Source organism: Lentinus tigrinus (assembly GCF_003813185.1).
Source record: "Lentinus tigrinus ALCF2SS1-7 unplaced genomic scaffold L226scaffold_32, whole genome shotgun sequence".
Taxonomy (NCBI): domain Eukaryota; kingdom Fungi; phylum Basidiomycota; class Agaricomycetes; order Polyporales; family Polyporaceae; genus Lentinus; species Lentinus tigrinus.
This window is the reverse complement of record NW_027137941.1, coordinates 140,820-164,374: the sequence shown is the minus strand read 5'-3', so window position 1 is coordinate 164,374 and position 23,555 is coordinate 140,820. Positions and strand designations below refer to the sequence as shown.

General features: G+C 56.3%; 8 protein-coding genes and 1 non-coding gene across 9 annotated transcripts; 4 read left to right on the top strand and 5 right to left on the bottom strand.

Annotated features, from left to right (window-relative positions):
- Nucleotides 1-769: 769 nt before the first annotated feature.
- On the bottom strand, nucleotides 770-3,779 carry L226DRAFT_547512 (uncharacterized protein; the record flags this gene model as incomplete). The annotated part of the gene is made up of 9 exons (XM_067682502.1): nucleotides 770-1,162; nucleotides 1,219-2,684; nucleotides 2,745-2,787; nucleotides 2,839-2,970; nucleotides 3,039-3,186; nucleotides 3,245-3,354; nucleotides 3,410-3,586; nucleotides 3,658-3,675; nucleotides 3,771-3,779. The coding sequence occupies 9 exons, from the start codon at nucleotides 3,777-3,779 to the stop codon at nucleotides 770-772; spliced, it is 2,496 nt and encodes an 831-aa protein (XP_067531613.1).
- A 102-nt stretch (nucleotides 3,780-3,881) lies between these two features.
- On the bottom strand, nucleotides 3,882-5,174 carry L226DRAFT_213864 (acetyl-CoA synthetase-like protein). The gene is made up of 2 exons (XM_067672936.1): nucleotides 4,469-5,174; nucleotides 3,882-4,381 (listed from the first exon to the last, which is right to left on the bottom strand). Exons 1-2 carry the CDS (start codon nucleotides 4,787-4,789, stop codon nucleotides 3,986-3,988), a joined length of 717 nt encoding a protein of 238 aa, XP_067531612.1. The 5' UTR covers nucleotides 4,790-5,174; the 3' UTR covers nucleotides 3,882-3,985.
- A 231-nt stretch (nucleotides 5,175-5,405) lies between these two features.
- L226DRAFT_213891 (uncharacterized protein) lies at nucleotides 5,406-7,064 on the bottom strand. The gene is made up of 4 exons (XM_067672937.1): nucleotides 6,888-7,064; nucleotides 6,775-6,831; nucleotides 6,508-6,716; nucleotides 5,406-5,724 (listed from the first exon to the last, which is right to left on the bottom strand). Exons 1-4 carry the CDS (start codon nucleotides 6,940-6,942, stop codon nucleotides 5,560-5,562), a joined length of 486 nt encoding a protein of 161 aa, XP_067531611.1. The 5' UTR covers nucleotides 6,943-7,064; the 3' UTR covers nucleotides 5,406-5,559.
- Nucleotides 7,065-9,992: 2,928 nt separating this feature from the next.
- On the top strand, nucleotides 9,993-12,270 carry L226DRAFT_574269 (FAD/NAD(P)-binding domain-containing protein; the record flags this gene model as incomplete). Its single annotated transcript, XM_067685003.1, has 9 exons — nucleotides 9,993-10,701; nucleotides 10,757-10,781; nucleotides 10,833-11,182; nucleotides 11,240-11,278; nucleotides 11,334-11,405; nucleotides 11,463-11,583; nucleotides 11,648-11,893; nucleotides 11,953-12,143; nucleotides 12,206-12,270. 9 exons carry the CDS (start codon nucleotides 9,993-9,995, stop codon nucleotides 12,268-12,270), a joined length of 1,818 nt encoding a protein of 605 aa, XP_067531610.1.
- A 1,103-nt stretch (nucleotides 12,271-13,373) lies between these two features.
- L226DRAFT_538410 (FAD/NAD(P)-binding domain-containing protein) lies at nucleotides 13,374-16,043 on the top strand. The gene is made up of 10 exons (XM_067681487.1): nucleotides 13,374-14,262; nucleotides 14,321-14,345; nucleotides 14,404-14,753; nucleotides 14,807-14,845; nucleotides 14,900-14,971; nucleotides 15,025-15,145; nucleotides 15,207-15,452; nucleotides 15,518-15,708; nucleotides 15,776-15,865; nucleotides 15,921-16,043. Exons 1-9 carry the CDS (start codon nucleotides 13,548-13,550, stop codon nucleotides 15,838-15,840), a joined length of 1,824 nt encoding a protein of 607 aa, XP_067531609.1. The 5' UTR covers nucleotides 13,374-13,547; the 3' UTR covers nucleotides 15,841-15,865; nucleotides 15,921-16,043.
- A 761-nt stretch (nucleotides 16,044-16,804) lies between these two features.
- L226DRAFT_615771 (uncharacterized protein) lies at nucleotides 16,805-18,060 on the top strand (the record flags this gene model as incomplete). The annotated part of the gene is made up of 5 exons (XM_067686825.1): nucleotides 16,805-17,461; nucleotides 17,535-17,659; nucleotides 17,732-17,827; nucleotides 17,892-17,986; nucleotides 18,045-18,060. Exons 1-5 carry the CDS (start codon nucleotides 17,215-17,217, stop codon nucleotides 18,058-18,060), a joined length of 579 nt encoding a protein of 192 aa, XP_067531608.1. The 5' UTR covers nucleotides 16,805-17,214.
- A 171-nt stretch (nucleotides 18,061-18,231) lies between these two features.
- Nucleotides 18,232-18,326, bottom strand: L226DRAFT_t228. Its single transcript has one exon. It is a non-coding gene; the product is annotated as a tRNA-Gly (tRNA).
- A 537-nt stretch (nucleotides 18,327-18,863) lies between these two features.
- L226DRAFT_615770 (uncharacterized protein) lies at nucleotides 18,864-20,429 on the bottom strand. Its single transcript, XM_067686824.1, has 3 exons — nucleotides 19,814-20,429; nucleotides 19,170-19,748; nucleotides 18,864-19,110 (listed from the first exon to the last, which is right to left on the bottom strand). Exons 1-3 carry the CDS (start codon nucleotides 19,932-19,934, stop codon nucleotides 18,944-18,946), a joined length of 867 nt encoding a protein of 288 aa, XP_067531607.1. The 5' UTR covers nucleotides 19,935-20,429; the 3' UTR covers nucleotides 18,864-18,943.
- A 1,122-nt stretch (nucleotides 20,430-21,551) lies between these two features.
- Nucleotides 21,552-23,302, top strand: L226DRAFT_469271 (uncharacterized protein; the record flags this gene model as incomplete). The annotated part of the gene is made up of 3 exons (XM_067676202.1): nucleotides 21,552-21,686; nucleotides 21,772-22,524; nucleotides 22,583-23,302. The coding sequence occupies 3 exons, from the start codon at nucleotides 21,552-21,554 to the stop codon at nucleotides 23,300-23,302; spliced, it is 1,608 nt and encodes a 535-aa protein (XP_067531606.1).
- Between the last annotated feature and the right edge of the window lie 253 nt (nucleotides 23,303-23,555).

Sequence of the window (23,555 nt, the reverse complement as noted above, 5' to 3'; positions counted from 1 at the left end):
CCAACGTTCCCTCCACAAATCCGGCTTTTCCGGGAAAACTCGTTGTGTGTCCTTATGGGGGCCTATGTACCCATGCATAGTATCTCAGTTGAAGGAATCGAAGGCCAACAGATGCATCACAGATAGGTCGACGATGAGCACACAGCATACACCGTACTTCGACTCCGTAATCACGTTGCAGCGAAACTTACCTGGAAAACACGGACATAACGGTTCAGAAATCTAGAGATGTGTACATTGAGTCTCGTCTGTGCAGGTACGGCATCCCGCGAGAAGAACCTCCGCTGTGGGACCGAGCAAGTTGGCCTGAGCAGCATCGATTTCATCGTATAGTACAAGTTTCTTGTGCTCATACTTTGGAAACGTAGATGTTGGACACTCACTACAGATCTGAAGCGAAGTACCGCATCATATCAGAGCGCAGCGAACGAGGGGGACGTGGTACAACATGTGTCACAGAAGCAGTGGGCGCCTATGCCCCGCGGATCCATGAACAAGTCCGAACTATAAATGCTCTGCTCTGCAACTGACTGGCAATGCGTTGAAGTACAAGACACACGAGTGACGGTTGAAGGAGGTAGCAGGTCGCTACATCCGTCATTGCTAAGATATCTACAACTAGAGTACACCCTATTGAAGGTCGTGATGGTTGGTCGTAAGTAGTGGGGATCCGAGCATAAAACACAGCAACTACGGCAGGGCACAGCAGCGAATAACAATACATCTAGTAGCGAGAATAAGATTAAGTAGTGGCACCTCCCTGGACCTTTCATGACGAGCAAGCATACCGCACATACTTCAGCGCGAGCTCTGGACTGATCTCACAATCGACCAAGTCGCCTGAAGCCCTCCGCGCCTGCGTCGCATCGAGAGGCGGGACTGGGCTGGTGACGAGCAAATCCTCGAGGTACTCTACCACCTCGAACGCGGGGCTGTCGGAGCGCTTGCGGACCTCGTCAAGGAACACACCCATTGGGACCTCCTTGAGCGGCCGGTCGCTCCGGTATGCAGCGAGAGCATCGACGACACGCTGCCAGGGCGTGGAGAGAACGTTGTCGAGCGTATAGTAGCGCAATGGACCCGGCGCAGGCTGTGCGGAGGCATGCGAGACCTCACGGAAGACGATGTCTGCGGCGACGTCGACGGGGAGCCAGCGAACAGGCTGATAACGATGTATGTCAGTACGTGCAGGAGAGAAGGGATGTGTAGGAGACATACGTGTAGGCCAGTTGGTACCATGCCGAGGGCATCTGCGGAGCGCAGCAACCTAGGGATGTACTCGCTCTTCGCCCACGCGCCGGTTGCGAGCGCGCCAGACAGTTGCCCACATCTGATCACGGCCGCGCGGAGAACAGGACGCTGGGCAATCGCGCTCTGCAGGATTTGCTCGGAGACGTATTTCGAGTACGAGTATCCCTGTGGTATAGCGAACTCTGGCGAGTTGAGGGGCGCCTCGGGGACAGGGCGGTCGAAAGGCCAGCGGGCAACGGCACCGATCGAGGAGATGAAGGAGACGTGCGGGGGCTGAGATAAGGGCGAGGACAGAGCAAGGTCGAGGACAGCGCGGACGCCTGCGACATGCGGTTCGAAGGAAGGGAGGAAGAGGTTGAAGTTGAGCAGCCACGCGTTGTGCACGATATGCGTGAGCTCAGAGGAGAGCTTAGTGTAGACGTCCTCGTTCAAGCCAAGCTTCACTTTCCCAACCTCAATCTCGACGTACTCGATTCGACCGTCGCGGACCGCATCCTGCAAGGCGGTGAGGTCAAGACCTTTGTCCTGGAACGCCGCCTCTTGTCGGCTCGCCATAGAACGCGATGCGTGTCCGCGGTTGAGTAGGTAGATCTTGCGGACGCTAGGTTGTGCGAGGAGATGTGCAACATACGCTGCGCCTAGAGAGCCCGTCGTCCCAGTCACTGCGTACACGTCTCCATCCGTAGGGAGGGGCAAAGTACCGGTGTGCTGAGGGAAATCCGCAGTGTACTTAGCAATCATCGATTCAACCGTGGCAGAAGGTGCATCCGCAACGACTTCCTCGACATGCTGGGGCTTCGCCAGAGCAAACGCACAGAGGTAGCGGGAGAGCGCAAGGCACGTCGGGTGGGCATAAACGACGTTGCGAGGCACGGACGCGGAGATACCAGCGCGACGAACAGCGGCAGAGAGCGACGTGCGAAGCTTCGTTGCGACAAGGGAGTCCATGCCACTACGGAAGAAGTCCTCCTCGGGAGCAAGTTTTCGTCCGAGTGCATCTCCGACGATGGTCTGGACAAATCGCAGAACGACCTCCTCGCTAGTGGCAGCGTCGTCGAGGGGCAGCGTCGCGTGTCCGTTTGCCGCCGCGTCCATGCCGCGCTCCAGAGCTTCGTACGCACGCTCAACATCATCCGAGTACAGAGCGAGCGAGGCCTTGGTCTTCACGGTGCCCTTGTCGGAAACTAGGAATGGCCGGTCAGGACGTGCGACGAGGACCATGCCACGAAGCAGACGCGAGTGCTGCGGCACGATCTTATTGACGTGTCCCTCGATGTGCGGCCAGATCCTGTCGAGGTACGCCGCGACATCGTCGTCCGTGCTATGCTTCGTGAGGATGCCGGAGGGCGGACTGACGACCGCGCCGTTGACAAACCTTCCTGAACCGAAGATAATCGCATGGTAAATGAGTGGTGACGCGCAGAGCAACTCCTCTGTGAAGGGTGAAAGTCAGAATGAGCAGCGTAACGAGAATTAAGGGCGTAAGAATGTACCTAATTGCTTGTTGTCGGTCTTCTCGCCGTTGCTCAGGACCGTCTAAGCGTGTTGGTGAGACAGACGCTGAACTTGAAACGCAAATTTACTTACGACATCGTCCAACCGCCCGGCGGGTTTCCATAGATGCGCCTTGTCCGGGTCTGGGTGTTGGAGCCAGCCGTCGACGGTTGCGAACCCTATCGGATCCAATGAGTTGACTATGGGCGGCGTCGCGTGGATAGGCTGCGACCAGAGTCTCCAGTGAGCGGCTGTAGTGACGTTGAATGTCAAGGGTCGACCACATCACATACCGATACAATCAGGTTGTACCTCCCATGAGGGTCGCCCTTCATCGGGTACCATTTGAACTCGTAATAGTCTACCAGGCGCATGTACATCCAGTCCGCAGGGTCTGCACCGGCCTCAAGGGACGAGCGAGCGAGGGGACCGGCCTCGGTGCTGTCATGAGGTAATCCCGGTTCAGCCACACGTACGATGGAGGCGACAGGACACTTACGAGCCACCCCATGCAACTAAACGGACACCATTCTGCACCAGGTAGTTACCCGCGTTCTCGCGCAGGGGCGCTCCGCCCCAGAATACAGTGTTCTGCGCAGCGAGGATGTCCTGAGCGCTGCGGATCAGCATAATGCCGTCGCGCAATCTGTCTAAATGGACTTACCACGGCGTACGTGTCGCGCGCGTCGGCGACGTCCTCAAGCATGCTTGGCGGCAGCGACGCGTCGACCTTGCGGTGCTTCAGCACCCGCAGGTGACGGAGTATGGTGTCCACTGAGACGGACCGCCAAGTGTCGACGCAGACGAATGACGCGCCCGAACCAAGGAAGAAGGGGAATGACTGCATGGATGAACATTATACTTTGTCAGATCGTCGTTCCTGAGCTGAAACGTGTTCCGAAATAGACTCACAGTGCAAATCCCTCCCGCCTAGAAGTGCGATTAGAGCGATAACGCCACAAAGGCAATTCCGAAGTCAGTAAACTGAACCGGCCCGAAGTGAGTTGAGCCGAAAGAAGACGTACATGGAACATGGGGAAACACGTATAGAGTACGTCGTCATTGCACTTGGCGTGGTCACGACCGTTTGCTGCAGAGATCGCCAGCAGAAACTCGTGGGACCACGCAATAGGTTTAGGGTGTCCTGGATACCCGCACAGTCAGCGACACCTATCCAATTCACGGGAGAATCTGACACGCCGGCGATGCGCAGGAACACGGGGGATATGTAAGTTACAAGTTAAGGGCATTGGTAATGTCTTCCGGAGCGCTCGAGAAGGCAGTTCCCGGCCGATGTTGCGAGTCCGAACTCGGCAGAATACTGAGACTCACCCGTCGACCCGGAGGTGTGGAGGAAGAATGCGCCGCCTTCAGCTTCTTTGCGCAGATCTGCAGGCGGAAGACATGCTGATTGTTCCAGGAAGGACAGCGCGCGCTCAATACCATCCCGCGTAACGTCGGAGGACACGGGCGGGCGCAAGACTACAGTGGGGGCGACGCCCGTCACAGGGTCTTTCCTTAGGATGTCGACGTGCAGGTGACTAATGGTGCTGTCGACCAGGACTGCGCTGCAGCCGGTGGAGTGCATGAGGTGGTGGATGGCGTCTGGGGAGTTACGGATGGAGATGAGAAGGACCTATGCTCCGAGAAACGCGGAGACACGGACGGAAGGAAGCATGAGACCACCGGAGATGAGAGTGACGAGTGAGCGGTAGGTACGTACCTGCCACCGCAGTATGAACATGGCGACAAGGTCCATGAGGAAGGCATAGTTGCTCTCGGCGAGCAGGCCGACAACGACACGATCCTTCCCGAGCGTTCGCGGTTCCAATCCAGTGACTTCGACCAGGTAGTCAACGCGGTCCCAGACGTCGGCGAGGAACTGCCGCCAGGTAATGGAGGTCGTCGTTGCTTCCTCCTCGGAGGCGCCATCTTGCAGGAAGCATACGACTTCGCGATCGGGGTGGGTGCTCGCTACGCGAAGGAGGTATTCAGGGATGGGTACCACGGGTGGGAACGGCGGCGGCGAGAAGGTCGTCGACATAGTGGGGACGGCGCTGAACCAGGGCAGAGAGGGCTTCTGTCGGCGAAGTTCATGGCGCAGCTTTTAAGTCGAGATGTCTGTAGCCGTTACGGTTACGGTGCCGCGCAGGAGGGCATGCATGATGCAACAGCCACCTGCAGCCCCAACCACAAGCGAAACGAGCGAACCAGGGGACCCGAGACAACGGGCGCGTGTCAAACGGGTCATCAGCGAGATGCGATGGGATTGGGCGAGATATCACAGATCCAGAAAGAAGTTGTGTTGATGTTCGGCCGGCGTGCTCTGGCCAGCTGGGGATGGCTTCTGACATGAGTGGCCGCTTCTCTGAGAGTCAACTGAGATGTCGTTCCCACTCCAGTCTGGGTCGGACTCCTTCAGGAAGCCGTGGCTAGCGCTGCTGCCGTTTGCAGGACATGATCTCTTGAGTCTTACGAACATTGCGACAATTCGTGAAGCCGTCATCCGTCCGATATTGACTGCTGTGTCCAAACCGCGGGAATATCCGAATTTTCGTCCTCCCTGCCGCCGTACGTGCGCCGGATATTCTGATCAACATGTGCTGAAGCTTGGCGATGATTCTAGTACTCGTGCTCGAGATACGAGCGTGTGGCATGTTCCTTAGCGTGAGGGACAACCAAAAGGAGATTTTGTGCGTATTTTCCTCTCCACCACTACCCCGCGGGAAAGCGATGGACAGAAAGCACGGAAGCCGCGTGGTCGACGGTTTCGCTGTAGCCTTTGTACATAGCCGCCGTCGCCTAGCTACTCGATCATGTCGAGTAACCGTTTTGACTCGCCGACCACGCTATTGTGCATAAAACTTTAAACCCCCGCGACCGTTGCTGCGTACGTCGCGCATAGCGCGGCGTTCTTTGGTTGCGTGTTTCAATATACGACGGTCCTGAGAATGCAGGGAGTCCGACGCCGGGCAGGCTCTGTGGGTCCGATCAGTACGAGCGATATTAGTCAATGTCGTAAGTTCGGAGAGATATCCCATGCCCAGCAAGGTTGATGCTGCTCTGATATTTGCGGGGGTTGTGCGACCAGGTGGTCGACGTTCGGAATCGCAAATCACTTGATGACGATCATCCGCAAGTGTATGGGTTCGCAAGACCAAGAACTCACAGCTCCCAGGTCCAACAGTCCACAATCAGGAGAGCACGTACAGCGGAGGAAGAGAGGTACCGTGATCATCATGTTTCGCACGGACAGTCGTAATCGCAATCGCAGAAATTGCGTGGGACGCAGTGTGGTGTGTGGTATGTGTGCCCTGTGCCACGACGGCCTCGCAATCCGCCGGGTTTGCAGGGGCAGGGGTAACAGACGTTCTTCAGGCCTGCTAGAAGCAAAGTGACCATTCGAAGGACGTCCTTCGACACTATGACATCGGCAGAGGTCTTCCACTGCCCTATCCATCCGGATGAGTGCACGGACATGTCTGCTAGCGTGATCAGAACTTCCTCGGATCCCGGATACAGTACTTCATCAGAGGGAAAGACGAAGAGCAAAACGCAGAAGAACAGAAACGCTGCTGGACTGAGGTCGTTTGCACATCGCGCACCCGAGCTGCGCATACGCTGGGGCGCGCTTGCCCCATACGGAGACAGTACCCGGGCGTCACAAGTCGCGCATTCAAACCGTCCGGATGCAAGGTCCGGACGCGCGTTGACGTCGACGTACGCGGCTCGGAAGGGCGGTCGGGAGAAGCATGGACGTACCTTTACCAGTCCACTAGTCCTGAACGACACACTGCTTTCTTCTGGTTCATCTGGGCTGACGTTCGTACGTTCCGGTGTACGCCGGCTTACGCACTGCTGACGGCTTCTAGGGGTCGGTCGCGCGTCGGACATGGGGATATCATATGGTACCGGTATGAGCGGCCGCTTGATACCAGTCCGGAGAGCGACTTCGAACCGCCCAAGGTTCCCTATTCTTGGCTTGTCAGCGGTAGAATTCACCCCACAGAATCCTATTCATGTCATTACCTCTGCGCCAATCTATACTTGATTGTGTTTGAAACCGCACTGCTAGCCTGTGCCGGGCTGCGCACATAGCCCTTACTACGGATGTAATTGCACAGAGGGCCCATCAAACAAACCTTGGTGAAAGCCGGCCTTTGACCTTTGACAGACAGCGCCTTGACACGGCCACATGCCTATGCCAACGGCGGGCTTCCCCAGTACGGTTTTGTGGGCGACGTGTGGAAGGATATGCGGGGAAGGTGCCAGCGGACTTGGAGAAGCCGATGACCGCGGTTGGAGAAGAATGGAACTGAGCACCCGGTTACTTCTGCCCTGTCGTAGGTCTGGGAAATGCGCGGGCGCGGGCGCGAGGTCGGTACGGCAAGCTATGATGCTGGGAGCACGTACTCGAGCTTGTCCGCGGAGGTGGGGTTCCCGCGTAGTGGGCGCGGAGGGATATGGAATGCGTCTCACGTTACGAGAGATGACGCTTGGGGCCTGATGGTCTGAATGAGAAGAGTTGACGAGCCGGCAGAGAAGATCCGTACTGAGGGTCTACGCACGTTGATATGGAAGCGTTCAGGTCGTCTGGACGTCCTAGCCAATGAGCAGCGGTACAGCAGTTCTAGAGTTCATGGCACCAAGGCGTGTAACGGGTTGATAGTGAGCCCAACACATCGGAAAGGGTCACGTCTGACTGCTAAAGTGGAAAGACCCTTTCATGCGATCAGAGTGGAAGGGCGGGAAGTCAGACGTACTTGGACATATGAGTTCGCAGTATTGCTCGCAGTGCCCGTGGGATTAGACCACTTTGCTACTTCGCCATGCCACGCTACATCCGCCCTGATCGCGGAAGGCCTGCCTGAAGCTGACCGCCAAGCAATGCAGAGAGCGCGAAACCACCCGTTTATATCGCAAAAGTGTGCTATCTTGGTATAAGCCAATGTCAGCAAACTGAGCATGAAGTAAATGTAGAGGATGCCCTACCCACCAGCCTGGACGCCGGAATTTGGCACACGCGCCCACAATATGACAAGCCGGCTTCGCAAGCCGGAAGTGATCACAACGCGGTGGTCGTACGCGAGAGTGTCCGCTTGACCGTGGGTAGCTCGCACATCGTGCACGTCGGTAGAGTCGGCTGGGCGGAGTCGCACTAAGCGCGAAGCTACAGGGTTCGTGCCTTGTGTCAGAAGCGCATCGAACCGCGGATTCAGAAGGAGACCATGCACGTAAGAGACGTAATCTTGGTCAGGCCATGCAGCCGAAGTACATCGAGGGGCCGCGATAACTTGTAAGTATCTTGGAAACGTACGCACGGAGACACTGGTGTGTATCCGATGGCCGCTTGATCTCAACAGCTGAGGGTCCATATGGAGCGACCGCATACTACTCAATGTCCAAGCAAGGCCGTCGTGCCTAGACTTATATCGCATACATACATGGAGTAATTGCTTCTGAAGATGGAAGTACATACCTGGCTCTGTTTGCTCTGCCGGGCTTGAGGTCCGTGGATGGGGGAATTCAACGACGTCAGAGAATATGCACGCTCGGTAACGAAGGAGGATGACTGGGATGTGCAATGATGAACAGGTCAGTGAGAGCAGCTTGTGGCGAATAGTCTGACGGACGAACGGACGGACAAGGAGGTGAATTGTCGATGTATGCGCTGATAAATAGCGATAGAGGGGATTTACGGAGAGGGAGACATGAAACTCACCACCGCGTTCGACGGAATATCCCTCCCTGTAAGCTACTTTTGCTGAACCGCACTACGGCGGATTCTAGTAATTCCTTGCCAAATTGTGCGCGTGCATGCCTGACCTACAATACATCCCAAGCTATCAGGAGTTCGTTAGTCAGAAAACATCGTCTACGGGACAATGGAGTACGCACCACTGCATGCTTTCTCGCCTTGGTTCGTCAATAAAATAATTCAATCGCAACGTATACATCATATGCCTAACATTGGCGCATCTTGCTGAAGGAATTAGAGTGGGTATATGCGGGTCCGGGAGGTTCAAAAATTGGTAATATGATGCGAGTACTTACCTTCAAAGCCATTTCGCCCTCTACCATCAATAGAAAAGCTAACATAGCTATGTATCCACTCCCGTACATTTCACAGTATGACATGCAGCTGTTCAGAAGTAGGATGCGGTTTCTTGTCTGAAACGTAATTCCGGCGCACGCAGGTCGAATTGGACTATACTACTCACCTCCTTATAATCGCCCCAGCCCAGATCACACACAATCCCATCGTTTGTCGTGGTTTTTGTGCTCGATATTAGACATGAAATGGTGCTCTCGTACGTCTTGTCATCGAATGGTAGTCCACGTTGTCGACTTGGACGGGTAGTCGGCGGTCGCTGTCTGATTTCGGTCTCGGTGGATGCTGCCCAACAGCGGTGCGACGCTGTGCAACTCATTGCCGATATAGGGAGTCAGATGCAAAGCGTGTTAGTCCAGCTCATGTTGTGATCATGGCGTAGTCAACAAGTCGAGGTTAATCATAAAAATACTGATACCTTGAAGACGATTGCAGCCACCAGCGCGTTGTTGACTGGTGTTTGTACAGGCGCCCGTCAACGTAACCAGTTGCAAGACTCTGCCGTTCCACATCTTGACCTTGTACCATCACCATGTCTTTCATGAACGCGTTGTCCTCCTCGACACCCGGCAACATCGAAACAGTGAACATGATGTCCTCATCGCTTGAGGCATTCTCCTCCCATCAACATTCGACGTTGGCCGGCGGGCGGAGAGACCAATAAGCGTTCCTGCTTACCAGTATCCACTTCATTGAAACTTATGACAACCGCAATATTGTGCTCTGTACTTCGGCCGTCTCGCGAAGGTTACCTTAGCTCTCGGTTCTCTCGGCTAGGAGTTAGCTGCTCGGACAGCCTCACTATCAAGCTGAGCCAGGTGCCAGGTGAGCTTCCTTCATGCTTTGAGCATCTCGCACCCTCCTCGCGCTTCTATCCACGAGTTTTCCACGCATATATGCGCGTATCAGTGCACTGAGCACTTGAAGAAGGGATGCCCGGTCATATCACGTGACAGACGCGACCGCGACCGTGCGAAAGTCTGCTGTCAAAATAGGAGATAATCTCGTCATTTCTTCTGCGGGACTGGATTCGGACTGGACCTGCAAACTTTCTCATTCTCTCCTGCAGATCCCCCATCTGTGGGCTGGCCATAAATCTGTGCAGCCGGGCAGCCTTGCTTCCGTGTACTCCCCCATGGCCACCGCACTGCCAATCGCTCTGCCCACGCTCGACCGTCTCGGCGTGTCCAGTGTCTCTGCCGATGTCGACGCGAAGAAAGTGGCTGGATTCTGGTTCGACTCGTTCACCAAGTACATCGAGGCCAACGACATCGATGGCATCCTCTCGCTATTTTCGCCCGACGCTTGGTGGCGCGATATGCTGGCGTTGACCTGGGCCTTCCGTACTTTCCACGGTAAGGCCAAGATCCACAAGTTCCTCGAGGATACCCTCCCCACAAACAAGCCGAGTGCATTCAAGCTTGTGGACGCCAAGTTCGAGAATCCCTACCCTGATCTCGCGTGGATCCTCGGTCAGTACACCTTCGAGACTACACACGGCGTGAACAGCGGCTTCTTCCGTCTCATTCCCACCCCCGACGGCCAGTGGACCGGCTTCACCTTCTACACAAACCTCGAGGAGCTCAAGGGCTTCCCGGAGAAGATCGGGCCTCACAGGAACCCACTCCCAAACCACGGCAAATGGCTGGCGCAGCGCGAGCGCGAGAAGGAGTTTGTGGACGCGGACCCGACCGTGCTCATCGTCGGAGGAGGTCAGAGCGGTCTGGATGTTGCGGCGCGCCTGAAGTATATCGGTGTCTCAACGCTGGTGGTGGAGAAGAACGAGCGCATCGGGGACCAGTGGAGACATAGGTACCAGGCTTTGTGCCTGCACGATCCTGTCTGTGAGTACGCACGTTCTATCCTTCAAGTCATTCGTTTCCCAACGCCCATTCGCAGGGGCCAATCACCTCCCCTACCTCCCGTGAGTGCTTCAGCCGCCTTTGTACAACCCGTTTTGTTAACGCGAGAGCAGGTTCCCTCCTACCTGGCCCGTGTACACTCCTTCACAGAAGCTTGCGGGCTGGCTCGAATACTACGCGGAAGCGCTAGAGTTGAACGTGTGGACCAAGTCAACGGTGACAAAGGCCGTTCAGGATGCCAACAACGAGTGGGACGTCACCGTCGAACGCGCAGATGGGTCGACGCGCGTCCTCCATGTCAAGCACCTCGTCTTCGCGATTGGTCTCGGAGGCAACAACCCATACTTCCCGGACATTCCTGGCAAGGAGGAGTATGAGGGCCAGATTCTGCATTCGATCTTCCACAACACCGGAAAGGACCATGTGGGCAAGAAGGTCCTCGTTGTTGGGGCTGCGACGTCAGGTGAGACCGACGCGGCTTGGGCTCCGATCGAACATGACTCACTTGTGTCTCTTCTAGCACACGATATTGCCTCGGACTATGTCCACCACGGAGTCGGTACGCATTGACCCTGCTAGTTCAACGCGCGCAGAGTTCTGACCTTGTTCTGCAGACGTCACGATGTACCAGCGTGACAGCACGTACATTATGACCACGAAGGAGGGTACGCCGCGCATGCTCGGGCGTATGTATCCGAAACTCCTCTTTCGCCGTTGCATAGCTGACCTTTGCCTTACCCCAGATCTCTATTGGGAAGGTACCGCGCCCACGGACATTGCGGATCGTATCGACGCTTCGCTGCCCACGCTTCTCACCGAGGAGCTCGACAAGCGACGCGTCGCCGAGATCGCAGAGGCGGACAAGTACGCTCCTCCTTTTCCGCGTCAACATATAATCTGCTAATAGCTAGCGCGGTTTGCGTTGTAGGGAGCTGCTCGAAGGCTTGCATAAGGTCGGCTTCCGGACGCAGCTGGGTCCCGATGGCGCCGGATACACGGCGATGGGCCGGCGACGGGGTGGTGGATATTACCTCGACGTGGGCGCGTCGCAGCTGATCATCGACGGAAAGATCAAGCTCAAGAATGACAGTGTCATCAAGCGGTTCACCAAGACTGGATTCGAGTTCGAGGACGGCAGCACGATTGACGCGGACGTCATCCTCTTCGCGACTGGGTACGTGTCGTCTCCCGTCATTGTAAGCTCGGGATGCTAACGCGTTGGTGAGGATGCAGGTTTGACAGTCCCAAGCGCACGCTGGAGAAGATCCTCGGAAAGGAGACGGCAGCACAGATCAAGCCCGTGTGGGGGCTCGACGAGGAGGGCGAGCTGCGCACGGCGTGGCGCGACACTGGCGTGCCCAACTTTTGGTTCATGATGGGCAACTTGATGTGGTGCCGCTTCCACTCGAAGCACGTTGCGTTGCGTAAGTCGCCCTGTATCTCAGCTGGTGCACGGTACTCAGTGGGAGCTGACCAACTTCTGCAGAGATCAAGGCGGTTGAGGAGGGCATCCTCAAGAGCAGTGGGGCGGAGAGCCGTTACTACGCGTGATTAGAAGCATACAGTCAAACGTCCGTCTAGACGTAGATGTGTAAGTAGATCAGGTAGAAGTCAAGAAATAACAATGTGTACAGTAACAACGCAGCCGTGCTTGAAGAACCCTGGGGGCATGTGCAGTACAGCGCCGTACTGGCATAAGCCATGTCGTTAGGTGATTGCTTCCCTCCACTCTTTCCTTCGTATTTGGTGCCTCACTTGGACTTGAGGTCGACGCCAGGTGGTCAACTCAATATGCATCTGGTTCACAGTCCTTTCGCTCTCTTCCATCTATTTAGAACTCGTCATGCAGTACTAGCCAAGACATCCGATGTCACTGGTGGTTCCTGCCAAAGACGTATAGGTGTGCGTGCAAAAGCATTCGAATCTGTAGATGGGGTCTTTGCGATTGACCGTATCCCTTTAGCCCGATGTTCCAAGTCGTCAATTCGATATGTGCCGCCTGTGGAGAACGACTCGCGCTCGGTGTCGCGCCAGGCTGGTGTATACACCCCCACCGGTGAAGTCATTTAACGGTTCTGAAGGCTGTACATGTTGGTACCGTTGCTGTTGGTTTCGCTGTCTTCTCCGATCGCTCATGTTGTGTTTTCAGGCTAGACTCAAGTCACTCGTGCTTGCCCCGAGTCAGGCATTCCGCAGGTACGTGGACTTGGGTCAAGTGCTTGGACATTTTCTGACTTCATTGAAGGTGTGTTTCACTGCTTCTCCGGGGCGGCGTTCCGGTGAGGAATGCATCCCAAGTGAACTCTACGCCGCTTTTGCATGTGCTTCCCCATCCGCGCTCGGCCTGGTAAAGGTATCCGACCTCTGGATTCGGATCCGTCAGCAAGAACTCAAGTGATCTTTGCATGGACGCCACTGGCTTGAATGGAAGTCACGTTTGGTTCACATGAACTTTGTGTTCCACCATGTGGCTTCACGGCTTCCGGTCCTCGCAATCCTGCTTTGTCTCTCGTGAGTAGTTCGGGCCTATTTCGCTGTCTTCTTCATCCTCCTTGTAGGGCTTGGCTGATGTCGCGAACCGCCACAGGTCTACTCCGCGGATGTTGTGTTCCTAGGCCAGGTATTCGCAAGCCTTGGAGTAGACGAAGACGATCCGACTCCAGGGAATCGCGGACCACGTGATCGAGGAGATTAGGGCCGTGTGACGCTTTCTGTCAAGAGACTCGTCAGTTGACCCTAGGTTTCGACGCTCGGCACTCCTATCCTCGCGCGCTGCGACGATAAATGTCTCAGACAAGGTCAGACCTCAAGCTCCGTACACATCCTCCATGGCCACCGTAGACACCCCCACTGTGACCCTGCCCACTCTTGACCGCCTCGGAGTGTCTGCTGCTCCTAAGGATGTCGACGCCAAGAAGGTCGCGTCTCTCTGGTTCGACTCGCTCGTGAAGTACATTGAATCGAAGAACATCGATGGCATCCTTTCTCTGTTCCATCCCGATGCCTGGTTCCGCGACATGCTCGCGCTCACCTGGACGTTCCGAACCTTCCAAGGCGCGCCCAAGATCCGCAAGTTCCTCGAGGACACGCTGTCCACGCAGAAGCTGAGCGCGTTCAAGCTCACGGACGCGACGTTCCAGAGCCCGTACCCCGATCTCGCGTGGATCCTCGGTCAGTTCACCTTCGAGACTGAGATCGGCACATGCACCGGCATCTTCCGCATCGTCCCGACTGCGGACGGGCAGTGGACAGGCTTCACGTTCTACACGAACCTCGAGCAGCTGAAGGAGTTCCCGGAGAAGGTCGGCCCACTGAGGAACCCACGCCCGAATCATGGCAAGTGGCTCGCGCAGCGCGAGCGCGAGAAGGAGTTCTTGGATAAGGACCCGACTGTCCTGGTCGTCGGCGGTGGGCAGAGCGGGCTGGATGTCGCGGCACGCTTGAAGCATCTGGACGTCCCGACGCTGGTGGTGGAGAAGAACGATCGCATTGGCGATCAGTGGAGGCATCGGTACCAGGCGTTGTGCCTGCACGATCCAGTCTGTGAGTACGCGCGCACTCAGCTGGCTCGAGATGGGGTTCTGAATGTCCGTCTTCTCAGGGTACGACCATCTTCCGTACCTCCCGTGAGTACCTGAGCTTCGCGTGCACGCCATTCTTCCTTCTCATGTCGACGCGCGTCAGGTTCCCACCCACTTGGCCTATCTACACGCCTGCGCAGAAGCTCGCGGGGTGGCTGGAGTACTACGCCGATGCGCTCGAGCTCGACGTCTGGACCAAGTCGACTGTAGTCAAGGCGGTACAGGATGCGAACAACGAGTGGGACGTCACCGTCGAGCGAGGCGACGGTTCGGCGCGGGTGTTGCACGTCAAGCATCTCATCTTCGCGATCGGACTCGGGGGTAACAACCCGTACTTCCCGAACATTCCGGGGAAGGAGGAGTACCAAGGTCAGATCTTGCATTCGACTCAGCACAACTCGGCGAAGGACCACTTGGGGAAGAAGGTGCTCATTGTAGGGGCTGCGACGTCTGGTGAGTGCCATTTTCGTCCCTGGCTGAACCCGGCTTATCGCTGCCTCTCTCAGCACACGATATCGCGGCTGACTACGTAGAGAACGGCGTTGGTACGTATCCTTACGACCACAGCCAAGGTTCTGTCACTGATAGCTCGTTTGCAGATGTTACAATGTATCAACGCGAGAGCACATACATCATGACGACGAAGGAGGGCATGCCTCGTATGCTCGGATGTATGTGGACCGTCTAATGACCACTGGACTTCGCTACTCACGCGTTCGTTCAGACCTATGGTGGGAAGGCCAATGGCCAACCGACCTTGCAGACCGCATCGACGCCTCGATGCCGACATTCGTGACTGAAGAGATTCATAAGCGGATCACTGTCGATATCGCAGAGGCTGACAAGTGCGTTTTCTCCATCCTGCCCAGATACTCCTGCCCACTCACAATTGCATCGCTCTTGCAGGAAGCTCCTCGATGATCTGCACAAAGTTGGTTTCCGAACGCACCTCGGCCCGAATGGGTGCGGGTTCCTCGCGATGGCGAGGCGGAGGGGCGGCGGATACTACCTCGACGTCGGGGCGTCACAGATGATCATCGACGGGAAGGTCAAGCTGAAGAACGACAGCGTGATCAAGCGGTTCACGAAGACGGGCTTCGAATTCGAGGACGGGAGCACCGTCGATGCGGACGTCGTCCTCTTTGCGACTGGGTAACGCACCTCTTCTCCTCTGCTATGTGGCGGAGTGAAGCTGATACTTTCCATTCGCAATGCAGCTTCGACAGCCCGATGATCACGGCAGAGAAGATCCTCGGAAAGGAGGTGACGAGTCGCCTCCAGCCCGTGTGGAGCGTCGACGCGGAGGGCGAGATACGCACGGCGTGGCGCGACAGCGGCGTGCCCAACTTCTGGTTCATGATGGGGAACCTGATGTTGTGCCGATTCCACTCGAAACATCTTGCGTTACGTGAGATCTCGTCTCGTGCTTCGATTCTTGTTGGAGGTACGATGGCTGATTACTGCTGGACTTGCAGAGATCAAGGCGCTTGAGGAGGGTCTCCTGAAGAGCAGCGGTCCGGAAAGTCGTTACTATGCCTGAGGGATGGATCGAATAGAGGGGCACGGTGCGTGATGACTTGAAACTAGTGGACAGTTCTTCGTGTCTGACATCTTTGCTAGGAAACATTGGTACAGTATGTGTAAGATAGAAGTCAAAGTGATAACCATCATCTTGTACATGGGTATACGGTATCCTGATATCCATCAATTCATCAGTCCTTGCGACGTACGCCTACGACGGTGATCAAACTCGGATTGAAGTTTGACAGTGGCACAGACAGCGATACAACGTGAACTTCAGTTATCGGTTGAGAGGTCACATCATAGGCCTCCCCTCGTAGCACCTGCTACCTCATGATCTCCCCCACAATCCAACGTTCTATCAAGCCCCTAGCCAGGAAGTGAGCGTAAGGTACGCGCCCAGGAAGTGCCGTAAAGCGCACATGCATTGAGACCTTGGTATGGCTCGATCGTTCAACGTTCATAGGCCAGTAGTCTCGGTTAGCACCTGAATTTGATCTGGACTCATAAGTACATCCTCTTCCACAGCTGCATGAACCGAAGAAGAGGCGCGTCGACGCACCGCGTCGCAAGAACAGATGTTCGAGATTCGCACTGTGAGTCAGACCCAGCCCATGTACTTGAATTCGACAGCCCCCTGGCTGCCCGACCGTTACATTCGCGAAGATTCTTGGGGAACGATGTCACCGCTGGCATCAAGCCGCTCTGGGGGCTTCTGGGTGGGCTTTCCACTGGCATTCCGACGCCCTGTCAACGAGCTATGATGTAGGGCCCCACTGAAGGTGTGTGTGTAACAGTGTGTTTCTTCTTGACGAGACACGTGTGGCACTATCTTGACCTCGTCGACTACAGGAGAGTCTCCGTATACATCGCTGCCTATGTTGGATCGTGCATGAACATTATTCGTCGAATCAAGTACAGAGCCCAGCCCCCCTCTCCCCGCACTTCCTCCTCATGATTCGGATCACTCTGCCAAGACCTCTCAAAACATCCAAAGACCGACTGCTTATGTAACCTCATCGCGGTCGAGACCACCGGGACGAAAGGCTATTGCCTACTGGGTGCATTCTGGCCAGACTTTGTCCGTCTAGCACCGCTTCCGAACAGACCCGTTCTAAAGTGCGGTCACTACTGGCCGACTCAAGCAGGGCCATATGGCAGGTCTGTCTTGTGAGTCGCCTTGCGCCGCCCGCGACTGAATTGAAGACAACAGCAGACGACGTACTAGACTCCACCTCGAAGCATACCGCGACAGTCTACTTCGGACCACATGATCGCGGCCGACACTCTCCGCCCCACCGTATAAAAGGACGTGATTTGCTGCTCCAACGTGCCAGTCCGTTTCAAGGCTACTTTCTCAACCCCTCTATCCCCGAGTTCAGATCTACGAACTATGCGTTTCTTCTCGCTACTCACTGTTGTGGCGACCCTCCTCGGGGCCGTCTCTGCCGCCACCCTCCCGGTCAAGCACGAGCCTAAGTGCGCCCACGAGGAGGTCGTGTCTACGACCTACATCGGGAAGGACAAGAATGTCAAGCTCCAGCTCTCGCACTGCGACGACGAGCTGCTCGTCGACGCCCACGGCAACCTTGTGACGACGCTCACGAAGCGGCAGAGCAGCAACGTCTGCGGCGCTCCCTGTAAGTACAAACATGTGCTCCCTTGCTCACTCGACGTGCGCTGACACGTGGTGTCCTCCTCTTCGTCCTGCAGGCAACACGTACTGCTGGTCGTCAGCGACCGGCGCACCTACCATTAGCGACTGCACTGTCATCGAACATGCTCTCCTCTATGAGAGTCAGAACACCGGCGTGCTCTTCAACGTGTCTGCTTACGGCGTACGTGCACTCCCCCCCTTCCCCCGCCCTCTCCGTCTCAATCCTGAACTGACACCCTTGATGCCTCTGCAGACCCCGACGAACAAGGTCACGATGCAGTATTTAACCTGCCTGACCTACTTCCTGAACCAGGACTTCAACACGCTCACGTACTGCCGCACTGAATGGGTGAGTGCACGTCCGTCCGTGTGGAAGGAAAGGAGATTGTGCTGATAGAGTCCCGCGAACACAGTCGAAGCTCGTGAACTGGCTTGCGTCAGATTGTTCTGCGGCCAACAACGATCATGGCGGGTTGTGCGTGGCCACCGACCAGCGGTGGTATGTCCAGTGAGTGGTTGTCGATTTTTCGTTCGCAAAGGTGGATGCTAAGGCGACGATGGCACAGGGTCCAGCACAGTTAAGGGCATATGTGACGTCACCCTGGCACTCTCATCCGGACTTTTGGACTCTTGGACATATGTATGGGACCAGTCCCGATTGTACAGTAAGAAATATGTGGAATGTATTATGTGGAATGCCAAGACTGTATGTAATCCTGAAACAGGGAGAAAAAGAATTATCACAAGTTGTAATACACTGAGCGGGAGTCGAACCCACGCCGCTTGCTTTCTCAAACATTTCGAAACCCATATGGAAGGCAAGCATGATACCGTTTCACCATCAGTGTGATATGAATACTTCATACCAAAGTTATGTGGATTTGACTCTTCCCCTCGAGCCGGGACTCATATTACAACTTGGACCAGTACTTTCAGTGCCACTATTGCTACGCATGTATCCTTCTCCAGCTTCGTCGTTGCACTGGGCGGAGACGAGAGGCAATGCCGTGCGGACGCAGCGCGAGATTTGGGCTGGGGACGGGCAAAGCCGGACGCGGACGCGGCGGAGTCGAACTTCGGTTAGATCTGCGTTATCATACTACGCCTCAGCCGCTCTGTCTACTGAGAGCCTGCCACGAATTGACTGCCATCGATATCATGCATGCGAGACTCGACCTCAGCGGGCGGAGACCCACCCCAATCTCGACAGGGACTCGTCGGGATGCTGGCTCAAAAAAGGTTGCAGTGCGCGCGAGTCTGCCACGATCAAGCAAACAGCGTGAAAGCCACGCTACCAAGATGCCAACCTCGTCTGTTCTTCCAGGTATGATGGAAGGCCCCAAGTTGTGGCAGAATGTAGCGAAGTAAGGGTTAGACAAATATACGGAGGTAGTTATACATGATCACACAGCGTTCCTGTCGATACCATTGGCTAAGAGTCCCAGACGACGGCGGACTCACAGCACTAGTCCTCGGCGTACAATGCGGAACCGTCATCATGGAGCCTCGATCCACTTGAGGACATAAAGATCTGGGGGTTCTTCGCCATGTATGCGTCCGCCAGCCTTCGGATCCGCAGAGAATCGGGATGAGAGAAAATCCGGGTGTCAGGAGGGTCGACCGACTCCTCATCTGCGATAAACAAGTGGATGTCGGAGACGGCAAGGATTCACTGCAAGCACGCGACGTACTCAAGTCCGGGAACCGCGCCTTCCATCGAGCTGTCCACCTCTCCTCTTTCTCCAGTGTCTGAACGTCCGAGAGCGACTCGCTCGAGGAGGACGTCTCTGATGGATGCACTGACCGAGGTGCAGCTGAAGGTGAGAGCACGGCATAAGGCACGATGTACGCACGTGGGCCCGCATGATCCTTGGCTCCAGTCATAGCTCCTTTGACTTGCAAACGCTGGACAGGGATGGTCGCTCCATACTTGGTCCACCAGGGCCTGACGTGAGCAAGGATGTTGTAGGCAAAACGAGCATACAAGAAGAACTCGGACACGCGTTCGGGCATCACCACCGGTCTCCTATGGAGGAGCTCGACGTAATGGCTCTCGCTCCCGCCGACGATGTATGCCAGGTACGTGCTGTCGTCTAGCGGGAAGAAGACAAAGCTGCACCGATCGAAGCATTCCAGAACGTCACTACGCAGAGCAAGTCCATTCGCCGTATCGTCGATGAGCGCTTGGGGGTTGTGACAGTACAAGTCCATGCTGTGGAGTTCGAACCAGGCGCTCTGATCCCTGGGCAAGACATGAGCGTTCTGAATGGCTATAGGGGGATGCTGGACATTAGGTCTTGCAGGTCCATATGAAAAGAATCGGAAGGTTACGTACAGCGGGAGAACTCGGTTATGATACAATGCTTGTCCTGCTCCTTCACCGCTTTGGACATCAGAGACGCTGACCTTGCATACCTGGCGCGAAGCTGTAGTCGTCTTCGGCTATCCTTAGCCATTGGATTCCAGTGGACAGGGACAGACTTCGGGGGCGTCCATGCCGCGAATTCCGCAACGATCGGGTACTTGTTCGTCGACCCAGGTTTATCGCGGAGGTGGAGATAGTAGATTCCGGCGCTCAAAGTGGCGACGTCGGTTGCAATGGGCTTGTCGCCTGTGATGTCGCTAGCTAGCCAGCGATGATGTGGCAGGCGTCGAGGACTACTCGATGGGCGATTCCGCCATCATGTTGTCCGGTGGGTTGCGGGGAATGCGGGATGCGGAGTTTGCGGGGGTTGCGGAGGGTGCGGAGGGGGATCGATGGGATCATGTGCAGGAAAAGTAACCACTGCGCGGTCGTAGCCAGGATGAAAGATCGCTACTTCGCCCAAGAGAAGTGGTTCCAGGCCTCGAAGCTTTTCTCTAGGTTGCATCGTACTACCTGGGCGGGAAGTATTGATGGTGGTGGGCGACGAAGTTATTGATACTCAGGAGTCGAGTGACTCTAAGGGTGGCGCCCGTTCGGTCAAGAAAGCGCTCGAATGTAGCGGTCGGTTGTCGGACGCGGCATAAGATTCGAAGAATCAAGCGAGCTACAGGACGAAGCAGAACGAGCGGACGGATAAGCAAGCTGGCGTTGGTGCAACGAAGAGAACAGGCGCGTAAGTTGTAAACAGTAACGTGGGCGGTGAGTAACAGAATCCGAATCAGGTAAACGGTCACGTGGAATGGAGACCGTTACATCGCGTTCGAGCCTACATAGGCCTACTGGCCGACATCCAAGCCCATCCGCAGCCTGTGCGGCTGTCTGACGGTTGACAACATGTACGAGATTGTGGTCGCCACAGTGGTGAAGCTGAAGCTGGGCTCGAGGCTCAGTTCTTTGGTTCGTTCCTGCAAGCTGTGGGCCGCCGGAGACATCATCGGCGTTGACGACGTCCACACTGCTGTCTCGCCAGTGTTGACAATGATTGCCGTCGTCATGCCTTCAAGGTCAACCCGCACATTCGATCGCTCAAGTCCACCTTCCAATGATCTATGTGTACGCTTTTGAATTTCAGACACTACAGTCTACACTAACTCCGATTGTCTTGACCACAGTGCTGTTCAGTGCTTCTCGACGGGGACGTTGTGAACGGCCCTGTGACGGCTGTGCCGTAGGTCATACACTGCCGCGATGCACATGTGGACGACAGCATGCCGACGCAGACTTGAATCCGGACTCCGGAGACATAGGCGTCGGCCTGTTTGAGGGCCATCTTTGATGGTGGGTTGACTCGGGTCGCCGACCGTACAGCTCCTTGCAGATCAATCCATCCATTTCGTTGACCAACTCCCCCTGGGCTCTGCGTTCTGCCAAGGAAAGTGTTACCGACATGATCTGCCACTGTCAGCGCTCGCATCCCATCTGCAACCACTGGTTGATCTCCATCCGGTAACGCCGCAACGCCGTACGCGCCCGCATGGGACGTCGTGGTATATAACACCTTCGTTGACAACCACGTATCTTTACGGGTCCTGGTGATTCCCCCTTCGTTCTTCTGCTGCCCTCTCCTTTATATAGCCTTCTAGAGCTGCCTTTCCTTTCATTACGACCCAAGTTCACGTCGTAACCCTTCAAGAGTCTCGAGTTCGCCATGGTCCACAGCGCTCTCCTCGTAGCTGCACTCCTCCCCATCGCGGCCCAAGCGGCCAACGACTGGAACACGCCCTGCTTTGGCGAGTGTAACTGGGACATCACGGATGGCAACGGGTCTGGCACACTTCGCTTGGTGAGTATCGTATCCTCGTGCATCGCTTACCTGCGCGCTCACGAAACGCGTGCGCACCCGCGCAACTGCGACTCGCAATACACAGCTTGGCTCGCAGACCGGTGTGTCCGACCTGACCACCGCCGCAGGGTGGACCATCCTCGACTGCGACCCGAACGTTGCAGACCAGGACATCCGTCTTGTCTGCCACGACCCCGACGCGGGTTGCGACCACGTGAACCAGAACGGCGCGGAGGGCACGCTCGTCCGTCTCCCGACGTCCTGCGGCTCGGTGCCGTTCGCGCTCGTCACGCGCATGTGGGTCCACCAAGACCAGAAGATCCCTGCAAGCAAGCGCGCCCTCATCATGCGCCGCGACGGCTCGCAGCCCACCGTGAAGGGCATCAGTCTCGCGACCGACTTCGCAGCTGTCGATCCGGACGTTAACGGCAACGTCACGCTCTTCCTCCAGGGATCGTCCATCCCGGGCGTTGCCGGTAACTTCACTGTTACGCCTCCGACGGGCGTTGCGGCCGCAAAGCGCGGCTTGTTCAGTTGGATCGGAGATACCCTCAAGGGGCTGTCCGAGGTCCACAAAAACATCACTGGTAGCAGCCCGATAAACTTCGAGAAGGACGTGCCGCTGTTCGACCAGTCGTTCTCGTGCCCCCAGAATGGCGCTGTACCTGCGTTCAGTGGCGAGGCAAAGGTGGACCTCAACGGTAAGGTCGATGGTACGGTCAGCTACGGTGTTGCCGCAGCGGGTTCCATCATCCCCCCGAAACTTGACGAGTTCGGTCTCTTCGTCGGCCTCGACACCACCGTAACTGGCACCCTCGGTCTGGACGCAACCCTCACTGTCAGTTTCTCTATTCTCAAATGAATTCTAATCTCGCTGACACAGTCGCACAACATAGGGTTCAATCAGCTCTGGCAAGATCCCGCTCTTCGAGACTGGCATCCCGGGTCTTGACTTCCCCAAGATCCTGAGCATCGGCCCCACCTTCTCCGTGAACGCTGAGGCGACCGCCTCGCTCGACGCGAACCTTAACGTCGACGTCGACCTTGCTTATACCATTGCCGGCGCGCAGCTCTTCTTCCCGCCCAGCAGCAATCCCGCCGGCTCGTACAAGCCCGGAGACTCGAACCTCAAGCTCTCCGTCTCTCCCAACGTCACCTCGCACGGCCAGGTCGCGGCGCACCTCATCCCCTCGCTCGCGTTTGGGGTGGACGTCCTCTCCGGGGCCGCGAAGGCGACGATCAACCTCGACGTCGACGCGAGCGCCGGCGTCGACCTCTCACTCTCCGCCGTCGCTGAGGCTGCGACCGGGACGGACGGCAAGTCTGCCGGCGCGTCGTTCGGTGGGTGCGTGGACGTCACGACGGGCCTGGCGGTCACTGCAGGCGCGGACGCGTCGCTGCTGAGCTTCTTCGACAAGAGCACAAGCGTGGATCTGTTCACGAAGACGTTCGACCTGTTCAAGAAGTGCTTCGGGGACAACCCTGCGCGCCGGGCGTACACTGGCCGCGCGGCGCGTGCGGCTCTCATGGCCAAGCGCGACTCGGTCGGCTGCCCGTCGAGCCTGTTCGGCACGGCTGCGTCTGTCGTGGAGGAGGCTGTTCCTGCTGGGAGGTGAGCATCTGCTTGTCTGCGCGCGTTCGCTTTTTTTGAGTTGGTGCTAACGCGTTTGCGACAGCATTGTCTAAACGGCTGTGGCAGCTTTTCGATACCTTTTCTTCCCCCTTCGATACTGGACTATTTGGGATTTGGGATTCGCACGTTCTAGATTGCTATACCCTATCGTTATTGGCTGAGGGCAGCTAATTTTATTGTATCACTAGTTTGATCATTGTTTCCCCCCAATGATCACCCGCACCATCCTTCTTTGG